The sequence below is a fragment of the Mirounga angustirostris genome, unplaced genomic scaffold (genome assembly GCF_029215605.1).
Source record: "Mirounga angustirostris isolate CCGP_5_RB_7025 unplaced genomic scaffold, mMirAng1.0.hap1 SCAF_16, whole genome shotgun sequence".
Taxonomy (NCBI): domain Eukaryota; kingdom Metazoa; phylum Chordata; class Mammalia; order Carnivora; family Phocidae; genus Mirounga; species Mirounga angustirostris.
Window position 1 is genome coordinate 47,759,110 of NW_026991724.1, and position 13,377 is coordinate 47,772,486.

Genomic DNA, 13,377 nt, shown 5'->3' on the forward strand with positions numbered 1-13,377 from the left:
CCTCTCTCACTATCTCTCTCTGTCAAATAAATAAATAAAATCTTTAAAAAAAAAAAAAAAAAGAAAAGAAAAGGTGTACTTTCATCCAGTGAGCAAGGATGCAATCATAGGATTGAGCCCTGAAGACCCGCATTTGTAAAAAACACAGGACATGGTCCCATAATACTAAACTTTCATAAAAATAACTCATTGAGCTAATGGGGGGGAAAAAACACACACACACACACAGTTGAGCACAGGATAGTCTAAGAGCCACTGTGGGTTACTGCCCCAGCTCAGCCCCATTTATGATACATATAGCCAACCTTCTCTCCCCTTAAAAGACTTTGTTCTTTATCTTTCTTTTCTTTTCTTTTCTTTTCTTTTTTTTTAAGATTTTTAAGATTTTTTTCTTGGGGCGCCTGGGTGGCTCAGTCGATTAAGCGTCTGCCTTCAGCTCAGGTCATGATCCCAGGGTTCTGGGATCGAGCCCCGCATCGGGCTCCCTGCTCAGCTGGGACCCACCTGCTTCTCCCTCTCCCTCTGCCCCTCCACTCTTGCTCTCTCTCTCTCCAATAAATATAAAATCTTAAAAAAAATTAAAAATAAAGATTCTATTATTAACTTCTATACCCAGCGTGGGGCTCATACTTGTAACCCCATGATCAAGAGTCGCGTGCTCTAACAACTGAGCCAGCCAGGCATCCCAAAGACTTTGTTTTTTAAACAAGCCTCACTTTGCCCCATTCTTCTTGTCAGGGCATTTTGAAATTGTAGTCCAACTTGGCCTCAGTGGGACTCCGGGTCCTGAAAAGTAGAGAGCAATGCCCTGAGGATTCCTTGTTTGGATACCAAGAAGTATTCCCTGCCTCCTTACCCCACCCCCCCGCCCCGTCCCCAGTTTGCTGGTTCAATCATCTGTGAAACCCATTTCAAATATGTGGCCCAGTGGAAAAGGATTATAGTCCTAGGGGTAGATAATCTTAACATCTGTGTTCAACATCTCAAGGTGGGCTTTCCCTGGAAGTCAGGCCCCCAGCCTCTCAGCCAGGCACAGAACAGCTGAGCTCTGTAAAGACTCACCGTTGGCTTTCTCGTCCTCTGCTGGCTTATTCAGGGACAGGGTCCAGGGCTGTACCGGGTGCGCCTGTGCTCTTCAGGGCTGCTGGCCTCCTGGTGAAGGACCTGCTGGTCAGGTGAAGTGACCCAAGCCAACAAGGAAGCAAAATAACCTAAACTCTGAAGGAGGGGGAGGAGGGTTCTCGGATTAACCGCAGATTGGAGGATTGACTTGGGGCCTCAAGCTGTAGGTTGGTCAGGCCTGGGAAGAGGTCTAAAGCCAGTGGTTTCACCTATTTTGACTTAAGCCCCAAAAGTGGGTTCCAGAAAACCCTGGAGGTAGGATGTAAGGTTCAGAGCAGACCCCTGGCAAGATGGCCGGCACTTTCCACTCCACCAGCTTCGACAGTGATAAGGGGTAAGTTGATGCATAGCTGTCTCCTGAGCTAGAAAGAACTCCCAAAGCAGAGACAGTATAGCACGCAAAGTTCCTGCAGTCCCGGGATCTCAGCTCAGGGCTGTCTTCTCCCTTTCTTCTCTGATTCAGAGTGGTCAGACCTCCCTGTATTTGGCTCTCCTGGCTCTCCTGTGTAGGTTGGCCTCAGAAATGCTCATCCTTGAGAGGGAAGGAGAAAGAGGCTTCTGTGTACCAGGATTCTGCCTTTGGCCAGGATCCCAGCCCCTCTCCCAGGATGTGTCTCATTGAGCACAAGCTCTCAGGTGTATAGGGGCCCGGACCTACATTTCGTGATGACTTGAGTCCTCTTGAGATCATGGAGGTGTTAAGCTGTGGGACATCTGAGGAAGGCAGGAAAAAAAATGGACCAGAGGGGAAGCTGAGGCCTCATCTGGGAAAGGAACCTATTTGAAGTTTGCATTCGGTTTACTGGTAGAACCGGCCTCTGCTGACTTCCCAGAAAGTCACAGCCAAAAATGGTGGGGGCCCTGGTGGAAAATTAGGAAAGCTTTCTGGAGGTGGGGTGCCGGCCAGGACATGGACGATGATAAAAAGAGTTGAGACTTTGTCCTGAGGGCAGTGGTGAACCATGGTCATGTTTTCATCAGAGAGGGACATGGCTCACTTCGCCTGGCTGGTGAAAGGCTGAAGAGAAAGGGGAACAGAGAAGTAGGAGGCCACATCACTTCAACTGTCCTTTGGGGTCCTTTCTTACCTGTGGAAAGCCTCTGGAATGAGGTGCTGCCTGCCCTGGCCCACCACGGAGCTTCGAGACGGTACAGGGCAGGAGCAGGAGCTGACCTGGAGGCCTCGAGAAGGCCTCTGCAGGTCCCTGTATGAAGGCCCCAAACCACCCCCAGAGTCAAGACTGCGGCTCTAACAGCCCAGCGCCAGGCCAGGCAGTAATCAGAAGCAGGGCTGCATGTGACAGCGTTGCCAGCCCTGCCTCAGCCCCGCCTCAGTCAGCAGAACATGTGGGTCTAGTCTTGCTTTGCATCCCTGTTGACAAGTGCCATGCCTTCGCATGAGACAGAAACCTAGGGCTAAGAGCAGAGGTCCAGAGTAAACGGCCTCTTGTTGGCAGGCGTTGGAGAGGGAGGTGGTTCTCTTCTCCACCTTCCTCATCCCCAGAGCCTCAGCCTGTTCCACTGTTGACACTCCAGCCAGTTCTCTTGCTACATGTGTGGTTTCTCCCACTGAGTTCACCTCACTCTGCCAGAGTGAGCTCTTTTGTCACCAGCTTTAAATGTGCTCCTGTGGGTCCAGCCAGGTTTTCTCTCCCTGCCAGCCTGACCCTGTTGAGCTCTGGACAGGGGACAGTGGGACTCTCACAGAACCTGGGCTGTATTTCTCCCTCATGCCACCGGACCGCCACACACCAGAACTACCCACATAGCTTCTCGGAGAAACCCAGCTCCTGTCCTTTGGCCCCCATTGCTAGGGATGGGGATAGCTGGGGAGCCAGGGAACATAGACAGCCCCAGACCTTCTCAGAGCCAGCATCTTCAGGGTGGGACTGGGAGAAGCAGGAGCTGGGCAGAGGGATCCCACGCAGCTGGAAAAGCTGACCTAGCTGTTGTGCTCGTCTCCTAGCAACAGCCACCAGCAGCCCCCAGTGACCAGAGCAGTGCTGGGCTGGCCTAAGGGCTCTGACCTCACTGTGTTTGCTGTAGCAACAGCCACCAGCAGCTAACTCCCTTTCCTCCAGGAAGCCAAGCATTTGCATTTCTGCTGGCCTGGTTCGGATCCTCTTCTTCCCTTCCCCAAGCCCAGGAATAAGGGGAGGGAGAGGCCGTCTCAGAAACGCTCGCCAAGTGTGTTCTCAGCACCTCTGTTCCAGGGTGTCTGAGCAGCCATCCCTCAGAGTCTAGCCACTTCCCAGGACAGGGGCTGGCTATTATTAGGAGCCCAGTCTGCTCTGCCCCGTCTCCCCCCATCCTGCAAAGCTGCAGGGACTAGCGCTCTTGACAGCATTGCTTCTCTTCTTTGCCCCCTCGTCAGCACCTTAATAGGGCAGGTCTGCCCCTTGGAAAACTCCAGGGGGTGTTTATCCCTGCCCCTTGGGGTTCGAGGCAGTCAAAATAGGATCACTTCTTCCAGGCGAGAACCGTGGAATGGGTTGTCCACAGAATGGTTTAGGGCCACAGTCACTCTGGCTTTGTGCCAGGAGAAAACCTCATTATTTAGCTGGAGGAGGCCAAATTCTATCTTGCTATGATCAGATGCCACCTTCTGCTTTGCTTTTAGGAGTGAGTCCAGGAAGAGCAGTGGGGAAAGAGACTTTTCCTCTGTAATCTGATGTGCCTTTTAACCATTTGTGGCCCAAGGCCTCTCCATGGGCCAGTTCTCAGGGCCCAGATCACAGCATGGATGTGTGCTTGCGGCATACATGGTCCTCCCTGTCCTTGAAGGGTGGGACATTTTCCCCGGGGAACGGGGAGGAACATCCCCACCTGGTGTGTGTCAGGACCAGGGGTCTGATTGGTTTAGAGAACAGCTGCACCCACCGCCCAGATCTCCCAGCAGATGTGCACTGGGGTCCCTGGCCTCTGGCTGACCCACAGCCCAGCTTCCTGTTCCATGTCTTGGGAGAGGATCTCTTGTGACTTGTCTTTTCTTCGAATTTAACTTTCCTTGGTCCTTTCCTTTGGGAAGTCTCTCCTGGGACAGTGTCAGTCCTGTTGGCCCTATTTTCAGATCCACCCTATGTGTGTTGACTTGGAACTTTCCCTGCCCCCTTCCTGCCACATGCCAGACATTTTCACATCTGCAAATCCTCATCAGAGCCAGAAGAGCCAGAAGGAGGGTGATCTGATCCCTGTCTTTCAGAGGAAGAAATTTGAGACACAGGCTAATTGGGTGACTTGTCTACAGTCTCACAAATAGTAGAAGGCACAGCTGGGATTTCAACCCCAAGCTTCTTCCCCAAAGCCTGTGTTCTCTCTACCCTGTCTTCTTTTTTTTTGTTTTTTTCTTTTCTTTTTTCTTTTTTTTTTTTTTTTAAGATTTTACTTATTTATTTAGAGTGTGAGCAGGGGGAGGGGGAGGGAGAGAATCCCAGGTGGACTCCAGGCTGAGCACAGAGCCTGACTCGGGGCTCGATCTTACAACCCTGAAATCACGACCTCAGCCAAAACCAAGAGTCGGATGCTTAACCAACGGAGCCACCCAGGCGCCCCCGTCCCTGCCTTTCTGATGGGAAGTCACTATAGCTTGGTCTTCCCTGGCTTCACATCTACTTTACGGTGAGGCTCGTCATGGCACACCTCCCTCCCCAGTGACGGCCGTAACTACAGTGGCTCCCAGTTGTTGGCTTCGCTGTGATCCAGGCCCGGAGCTAACCAAGGGCTTTGACCCACATGAACTCCAGCAGGCTTAATAGTGACCATCTGACATTCATACTCTTCTCCCTTTTCAGGGTTTGAGACTCGTTAAATGCGCAGTGGGTTGATTTTACAGACAAGTAGGCTGAGTGGCACTTGTTCACCCAGAGCCACACGGCTGTGACCTGAGCAAGTCCGATTAGAGCTGGGGTGGCCAGGCCACCCGTACACACACACACTCTCTGTCTCCGTGCTGGAGGCTGCCTCTGAACCCCCAGTCAAGGACTTCCTTGCACCAGGACATTTGTTCTGTCATCCTTTTCTGCTCCATCCTCACCAGCCCTGGCAGGGAGGCTCTTCATCTCTGTTTTCCAGATGAAGCCACTATAAGGACTGGCCAGAGTGAGTTAAAGGCCACACTAGGACTTGACCCGGGGCTTTTCCACCCTGCCAGGCTGTTGATTCAAAATACAGTATTTTTGTGTGTGCGTGCCCCTTTACGACTGCTCCCCGCTGTGGCTTCTCCCTTGAGTCCCTGTCAGAGCCTACAAGTTGTTCAAAGGCAGGTACTTCTCATCACTCCAGTTGTATTGACTGTCTGAGTTTAGATAGAGTGGATACCCATACAGGTTTCTGGATCCCACTTCCAGAGATGGGTTTGGAAATTCCGAGTGGCATTAGGGCCGCTCTCCTTTTCAGTAGCATCTAGGTGGTTTGGATGTACGGGCTGAATCCGGGGAGCCCTGGGGTCCCATGGTCTAGGCCCCGGTTCCAAAGGGCCCGGCATGTAGGAGGTACTCCGTAAATGGAAGCCGTTGGCAACTGCGGCTCTTGGTCAGGTGTGTTCTAGAGCACCACTTTGTGCCACCACTGGCCCAGCATGCACCTGCGCATTACCTGGAGGAAGGGAGCAGAACGTTAGCAGCAAAACTGCACTTGGGAAAAGCACAGGCTGTTGCCTTGCCCAGCTCCATGGTTAAAAGCCTGTGGTTGAGGCTGATGCTTTAGAGAAGGACTGAGGGAGTAAAAGAACCACAGTGTTGATGACAAGAATCCATACAGCTGTCAGAAAGGGCTGGTTAATTATGGCAACCATCCTATAAGTATTATGTAGCCATTAAAAGAGAACACTGGCATGGAAAAATGTGAGAGAAACATTAAGTGGAAAAGCCTTCAGGAGGGGCGCCTGGGTGGCTCAGATGGTTAAGCGTCTGCCTTCGGCTCGGGTCATGGTCCCAGGGTCCTGGGATCGAGCCCCATATCGGGCTCCTTGCTCAGTGGGAGGCCTGCTTCTCCCTCTCTCACTCCCCCTGCTTGTGTTCCTCTCTAGCTGTCTCTCTCTGTCAAATAAGTAAAATCTTAAAAAGAAAAAAAAGAAAGAAAAAGCCTTCAGGAGAGTATGTAGCCTGAGTCCACTTGTGTTATTTTTTGTTTGTTGTTGTTTAGAGATTTTACTTATTTATCTGAGAGAGAGAATGCCAGCAGGAGAGGGCCAGTAGGGGCAGAGGGAGAAGGAGAAGCAGACTCCCCGCTGAGCAGGGAGCCCGATACGGGACTCGGTCCCAGGACTCTGGGACAATGACCTGAGCCGAAGGCAGACACTCAACCGACTGAGCCACCCAGGCGCCCCTCCAATTGTGTTAAAAATCACAGAGATCTCTGCTGGCTTCAGCAGCACATACACTAAAATTGGCCCCTGTGTGAGGATGACCCACAGATTTGTGAAGCGTTCCATATTTTAACTGAGCACTTTCCCACGTGTTGTACCTCTAAGATGTTCCAATTATGTCTCAAAGTAAATGCTTTAAGAAAGAAAAGAAGATTACACAGATCTTTTTAGAAATACATGTTTTCAGTACAGGTCATCTCTGGGAAGGAGGACTGGCAGTAAGCAGATGAAGGGATTCTACTCTAAATTCTTACTCTACCTTGTACTCTGAAGTTTTTACCATGAGCCTGTGTTACTTTTATTTTTTTAAAGATTTTATTTATTTGACAGAGAGAGACCGCTAGAGAGGGAACACAAGCAGGGGGAGTGGGAGAGGGAGAAGCAGGCTTCCCGCCGAGCAGGGAGCCCGATGTGGGGCTCGATCCTAGGACCCTGGGATCACGACCTGAGCCGAAGGCAGACACTTAACGACTGAGCCACCCAGGCGCCCCATCCTGTGTTACTTTTAGAATTGGGGGGAGGATGTAAGGTGGCATACCAAGAACAAATAGGGGTTAAAAGCCCAACCTCTGGGAACCCTTTGTCCTGTGACTTGTCAGCAGCCACTTTCCCAAGTCCGTTTTCTGAGGATGGGCTCAAGAATCTTAAAAGCAGGGGTGCCTGGGTGGCTCAGTCGTTAAGCGTCTGCCTTCGGCTCAGGTCGTGATCCCAGGGTCCTGGGATCGAGCCCCGCATCGGGTTCCCTGCTCAGCGGGAAGCCTGCTTCTCCCTCTCCCACTACCCCTGCTTGTGTTCCCTCTCTCACTGTGTCTCTGTCAAATAAATAAATAAAATCTTTAAAAAGCAAAAAAAAAGAATCTTAAAAGTACAAAAAGAGTAGTTTCCTGAGTTTTTCTGCTTTGGAGAACTAGCGTGCTTTTCTCAGTTCCTGGCCTGCATAATACATGGCAGGAAAAAACCTAAGTCGTAATGTACCATCTCTTGCCTCTTCTGTTACCTACCCCTAGACAAATGTTTATGGATCAGCCCAGAGACGAAAAATGAGACCATTTGAAGGCTTCCAGCGCAAAGCCATTGTAATTTGTCCCACTGATGAGGACCTAAAAGACCGGACAATAAAGCGAACCGACGAGGAAGGGAAGGATGTCCCAGATCACGCGGTCCTAGAAATGAAAGGTAGGAGATGAGCGGTTCCCAGGGGGCCAACACAACAGGATCCTCCAGAGAAAAGCTCCTTCCACAGTCCCTTCCTCCCCAGCTCCTGGCTTACTCCTTTTTTGACCTTGTCCGTTCTTTCCTCCTCCTGTTCTGCCCTTCCCTGTCTGGTGCAGCTGTGAACAGAAGAGCTACCAACAGTCTCTTGGGGCACGGTTTTCAGACTTGCTGGGGCTGGGGCTGGGACAGGATGCGGGAGAGGATGTGAGGGAGCAGACGCTGAAAGTCCCGCACAGTCACTGCCTCTGGCTCCCTCCGGTGCAGTGCTGAGCTGGCCTCTGTCCGCTCCTCTGTAGAAAATAAGGATGCTGATTCCACCTGCCTGCCCACTCCCTGGGGAGGCTGGAGGGAGTGTTTATATTTGGTGGGGCTTAGGCCACCTCTTCAGAAGAGAGACAGGAGGGTCTTTGTTAACCCCTGAACATTGTCAGAGAGGTTGAGACCCTTTCTCGCTACTGTCACTCACTGCTTGTCCCCTCTGCCATCTCCCTTCTGGCAGGCCAGTGTCCTGGGGGTGTAGGGAACCAGACCGCGGAAGGTACTGACCTCTCCCTGTTCCCTCTGGGGCCCTGCCTTCTTCCTAGCCAACTTCACATTGCCAGACGTTGGGGACTTCCTGGACGAGGTGCTGTTCATTGAGCTGCAGCGGGAAGAAGCAGACAAGCTGGTGAGGCAGTACAACGAGGAGGGTCGCAAGGCCGGGCCACCCCCTGAAAAGCGCTTTGACAACAGAGGCAGTGGTGGCTTCCGGGGCCGCGGGGGTGGTGGCGGCTTCCAGCGCTATGACAACAGAGGCCCACCAGGGGGCAACCGAGGAGGCTTCCAGAACCGAGGGGGCGGCAGCGGTGGAGGAGGCAACTACCGAGGAGGTAAGACATCTCAAACAGAGCTTTCTTGGCTTTTGGCTCCCGGGACAGGGTTGAGCGTTGTGACTGCTTACTCAGTCAGCAGGTGGATTTCCCTAGCACCAGCTGTGGGCTGAATTCTGGCAGAGAACCGCAGTGAGTTAAACTCTGGGCCCTCAGGGGACCTCTCCCACTGTCCTGCTTCCCCTAGGCATTGCTCCTGAAGCCCATGCCCCTTTGCAGGTCACTCTGGTGTCATTTTTGCAATTCTTCCTTGCCATCTGACCATAAGCGCCTTAAGAAGAGCGGCCAGACCGAGTTTACTGCCAGTCTTAGGTTCCTGCTCAGGAGCTAGCACAAGACAAATGCCAGGACTGTTTTTGGTTGTTTGGCATTAAAACAAATAGAGAAGTGGGCTTAAGGAGGTTAATTTGCCCCAGACAGACACATCTGCCTATAGTGGCCGTCCAGAAGGCTTCTGGGCTGAGTGGCAAAGCCCTGGGTTAGCGTGAGCTTGGGTGACACCTGATCCAGCCTGGGAGGGAGCAGGCTCGGGAAAGGCCTGCCAAGACACCAGTGTCTAGGCTGAGGTCCAGAGACCAGTGGGAGTTGGCAGGGGGCAGGGTTCTGGGCCCAGCCACAGCAGCTCAAGGGCTCAGGAGAGACCTACCCATTTGACCAAGCCTGAAAAGGACTGTCCTGGATGCTTAGTTTTGTCTTCCTGACCACCTCTTCCGGTTTGTTCAGCAGCTGTTGGGATGCTGGGGACACAGTAGAAACCCAAGCAGCCCTGGTCCCAAGCTCACAGTCCGGTGAGCAAGACAAGCCTGTCAGCAGACAGTGATGACTGAGTTACAGGGCTGCACAGGGGGCATGCCTGGGGATCTGGGGAGACCCAGAGTGGAGCCCCGCTCCTGAGGGTCACCAGTTCAGAGTGACAGGGCCTCTCCCCTGGCTTCTCCGACACAGGCTTCAACCGCAGCGGAGGTGGTGGCTACAACCAGAACCGCTGGGGTAACAACAGCCGGGATAACAACAACTCCAACAACCGAGGCAGCTACAACCGGGCTCCCCAGCAACAGCCACCGCCCCAGCAGCCGCCGCCGCCGCAGCCACCGCCCCAGCAGCCGCCGCCGCCACCCAGCTACAGCCCTGCTCGGAACCCACCGGGGGCCAGCAGCTACAACAAGAACAGCAACATCCCTGGCTCGAGTGCCAGTACCAGCACCCCCACTGTCAGCAGCTACAGCCCTCCACAGGTGAGAGAACACATAGGCGTGTATGCGGGCCAGAGGAGGTGGGCCCGGGGAATGGCCAACAGGCGCTCCGGCCACGGCTCTCCACTCTTCCCTCCAGCCCTGCCCTTCTTCCTGGCAGTGCTTTTGACTGTGATGGACCCTAGACTTTCCTGCCAGACCCAGATTAATCGGGACCCTACTTGTTCTCCCACCCCCTCACAGTCATGTGCAATGAGTGTTGGTTGCTCCAGCAAGTACATTTCTCTCGGTGGTGTCACTGGCCTCTACTGAATCCCCAAGAAAGTACTTGATTGGAGTTACTTTTGCCTAGGCTGGCAGGGGCTGACCCCCTTATCTCCAGCATATGGAGACAGGCCCTAAGCTTGGGAGGTCTTGCCCAGTGTCCTGAGAACTTCACTCTGGAGCAGCTCCTGGCTCAGTTCCAGTTCTCCAAAAACCGGTGCACAGGCTCTGGAATGCACAGGCCCCTGTTAACCAGAACAGTCCACTGCCGTTTCCTGAGCGCCTTCCACATGCCAGGCCTGGGGACAGCTGCCAAGAGACAGATGAATGGCTCCCAGTCCTGGTCTAACCAGAATGTTTCCTAGAACAGGGTGGGTAGGCACAGATTCAAACCCCAGCCCCACAGTGTCTCGGTTTTATAACCTTGCACAAACGGTTTCACCTCCCTGGACCTCATTTTCTTTATAAAAGACCATGGAGTTGTTGGTAGAACTCATTTGCGAGGTTTGTTGTGAGGGATGGGTGGTATTTTAGCTTTGTGGGTAAGGTTCTGGAACGAGGCAGACCGAAGGTCAAATCCAGCTCCACCACTTTTTACTGTGTGACTCGGGTCAACTAATTTCACCTCCCTGAGCTTCAAGTTTTGAACCTCTCTGTAAAATGAGGCTAGTGGAGCCTGCCTCACAGAGTTGATGGGGCAATTAGGTGGGTTAATGGTACAGTCTGCATGTGGGCAGCACTTGAGAAATCGCTACTTCTGTTCTCAGCAGACCTTTTCCCAAAACAACTACCACCATTTATGGAGTGCCCTAGTGGCCTGTGCACTCAGGCTTCCTGAATACGCAAGGCAATCGGAAGGGGTAGTTCTGTTGTAATTCTCATTTTACGGTGCTGCGGGGGGAGCAGTGGAATTTCAAGAGATGCTGTGTGCCTTGCTCCCCCAGGATCTTGGAGCTGAGAGTAGAGTCCAGAACACAACCCTGTCTCCTTCCCTGTCCCACCATGTCACAGAGCTGACCCATTTCCTCAGCCCTCAAACAGCCTCCACCAGGGAAGTTCCTTTGTCATCCACTGCTTACAAAGACCCTTACTCTGTCCCAGCTGAGCCATTTCACAGCACCCTGGTTTTCTCCCCCCTTTACAGCCGAGTTACAGCCAGCCACCCTACAACCAGGGAGGTTACAGCCAGGGCTACACGGCCCCACCACCTCCACCTCCACCACCACCTGCCTACAACTATGGGAGCTATGGCGGCTACAACCCGGCTCCCTACACCCCACCGCCGCCCCCCACCGCACAGACCTACCCTCAGCCCAGCTATAACCAGTATCAGCAGGTAGGTGCCAGACTCGGGGTGGGGGAGCAGGGGGAGGGTGGGCATAGAGACTTCCAGGGCACCCGCATGAATGTATATTCCCAGACTGGAGTCCCTGTTTATTCCTACAGAGATGGGCTGGCCTCAGGCTGGCATTCACCTGATGTAGCCATTCCACTTACTGAAATTTCTGCACTGGCTGCTAAATAACTGGTATCCGAACCTCTTCTCCCCAGTGAAGCCACTAAATGGCCTAGCAAGGGCCTCCGAATCCTGCTTCAGCACCATGGCCAGTGTCCATTCCCCTTGGCTGGTGCTGGGCCATCATACCTGTTAAGTGTTTTGAATGTGGTATCTACCTATACCTGAAAGGACATTAGGTTGGCAAGCCAGGAGGTCTGGGCTTCCGTCCCTGACTCCCCACCCATGGGGCATCAGGTCGGTCACTTGTCCTCCCGAGGGACCTTGATTTCTCTGTCAGGGGACCCATGTCAGTACACTCACCTCTGACCTGCGTGGGAGTGGGGTCAAGGCAGGAGCCAAATACGGGTCTGGGTAAGGACAACGTGTGCTCTTGGTTTCTCTCTCCAGTATGCCCAGCAGTGGAACCAGTACTATCAGAACCAGGGCCAGTGGCCACCATACTACGGGAACTACGACTACGGGAGCTACTCCGGGAACACACAGGGAGGCACAAGCACACAGTAGCCAGTGTGCTCTGGAGGCCCCTGCCGGCTTCCTCCACCAGCGCCCACCCTGGCCCCCTCGTCTGCCCACACTGGGTCCTGCGGTGCTGGGGGACGGGTCATCCCAGGGCTGCCTCCTTTCAGCCCACTGCCTCCCCTCCGAGGGGCTTCTTCCCCAACACAGGGCCGGGCATTTTTCTCTGGATTCAAACAGGCAACAATGACCTTTTATTTTCTGTTTGTCCCCTCACCTTCTTCCTTTCCCTCCTCCTCTTCTTCCTCCTCCCCACCTCCTTTTTGACTAAAGACCCCCCCCCCCTTGGTCATACAGTGAGGCTACAGTGGCTGAGGGAGGGCCCCTTCTGCCCACCTCTCCCAGCCCTGCTCCAGCCCCTCAGCTTCCCAGACCTTCATGTAGTTGGTTGTACATTCTTCCAGGAGCTGTTTTACTGTCTACTTTTCAGGATTAAAAAAAAAAAAAAAAAAAATCAAAAACTTAGGAAAAAAAAACACCAATACAAAAACCCACAAGTTTAAAAAGTAAAATGCGGAGGGAGGAAGCAGTGACAGATATTTTTTGGTAATTATGCTTTTTTTTTTTTTTTAATTTTTAGAATTTCTCTGTTTTTACTGTGGCTGTTGATATTTCATCAGGATAACCATTTCTTTGCTGAGTTCAGGTGACCGAGGAAGAGCCACACCCTCAAAACAAAACACACACAAAAACAAAACCACAGAATCATCTTTAACCTAACTTTTTATACGATGTCTCAGTTTCCCGTAACCTTGCACACAAGCTTCTGTGTTGAGTTGAATTGTAACTGCTTTTTGTATTTGGAGAGAGTGTGACTATTGAACTTGAAACCTTTTATTCCGGGCGTCTTGGTAGTTTCTGGTGGGATTAAGTGGGTGAGAGGGAAGAAGGGGAGGTTGGGGGGGGGGGCTCCTTCCCTTCAGAACCTGAAATTTCTCCCACCGCCTCCTCTCCAGAGGTCTTCCAGGTGCCAGACCTAAAGGTTTTTCCTACAATGATCCTTTGATTATTTTTACTCCCCCTTGGCCCATATGTTTTAACAGAATTTTAACAAACTGCACTTATTAAGAAATGTGTTTGCTTTGTTTTGTTTTCTTTCAATAAATGACATGGCACCTCCTAGCAGGAATGAAGCAGGGTTGAAACCCTGAAGTATTACTGCAGTTGGCCTTTAATTGGGGTGGGACGTTTTCAAAGGGGACATTATTTACTCCTCCATTAAACACTTACTGAGGGTTTCACGTGCCTGGCCCTGTTTTTGGTGCTGGGGCTCTCAGTTTAAAATCCACTTTCATTTTAAAGTAGTTCTCTGGT

General features: G+C 52.3%; 1 protein-coding gene across 4 annotated transcripts in view; it reads left to right on the forward strand.

Moving 5' to 3' along the window:
* HNRNPUL1 (heterogeneous nuclear ribonucleoprotein U like 1) overlaps window positions 1-13,185 on the forward strand; it is a 35,092-nt gene extending 21,907 nt beyond the window's left edge. For all 4 annotated transcript variants that reach the window (XM_054511429.2, XM_045891581.3, XM_054511430.2 and 1 more), the window contains exons 11-15: window positions 7,495-7,663; window positions 8,287-8,571; window positions 9,517-9,806; window positions 11,173-11,364; window positions 11,935-13,185. In XM_054511429.2, the coding sequence (XP_054367404.1) occupies window positions 7,495-7,663; window positions 8,287-8,571; window positions 9,517-9,806; window positions 11,173-11,364; window positions 11,935-12,051 (1,053 nt within the window). In that variant the 3' untranslated portion in view covers window positions 12,052-13,185. The remainder of the gene's footprint in view (window positions 1-7,494; window positions 7,664-8,286; window positions 8,572-9,516; window positions 9,807-11,172; window positions 11,365-11,934) is intronic.
* The last annotated feature ends 192 nt before the right edge of the window (window positions 13,186-13,377 follow it).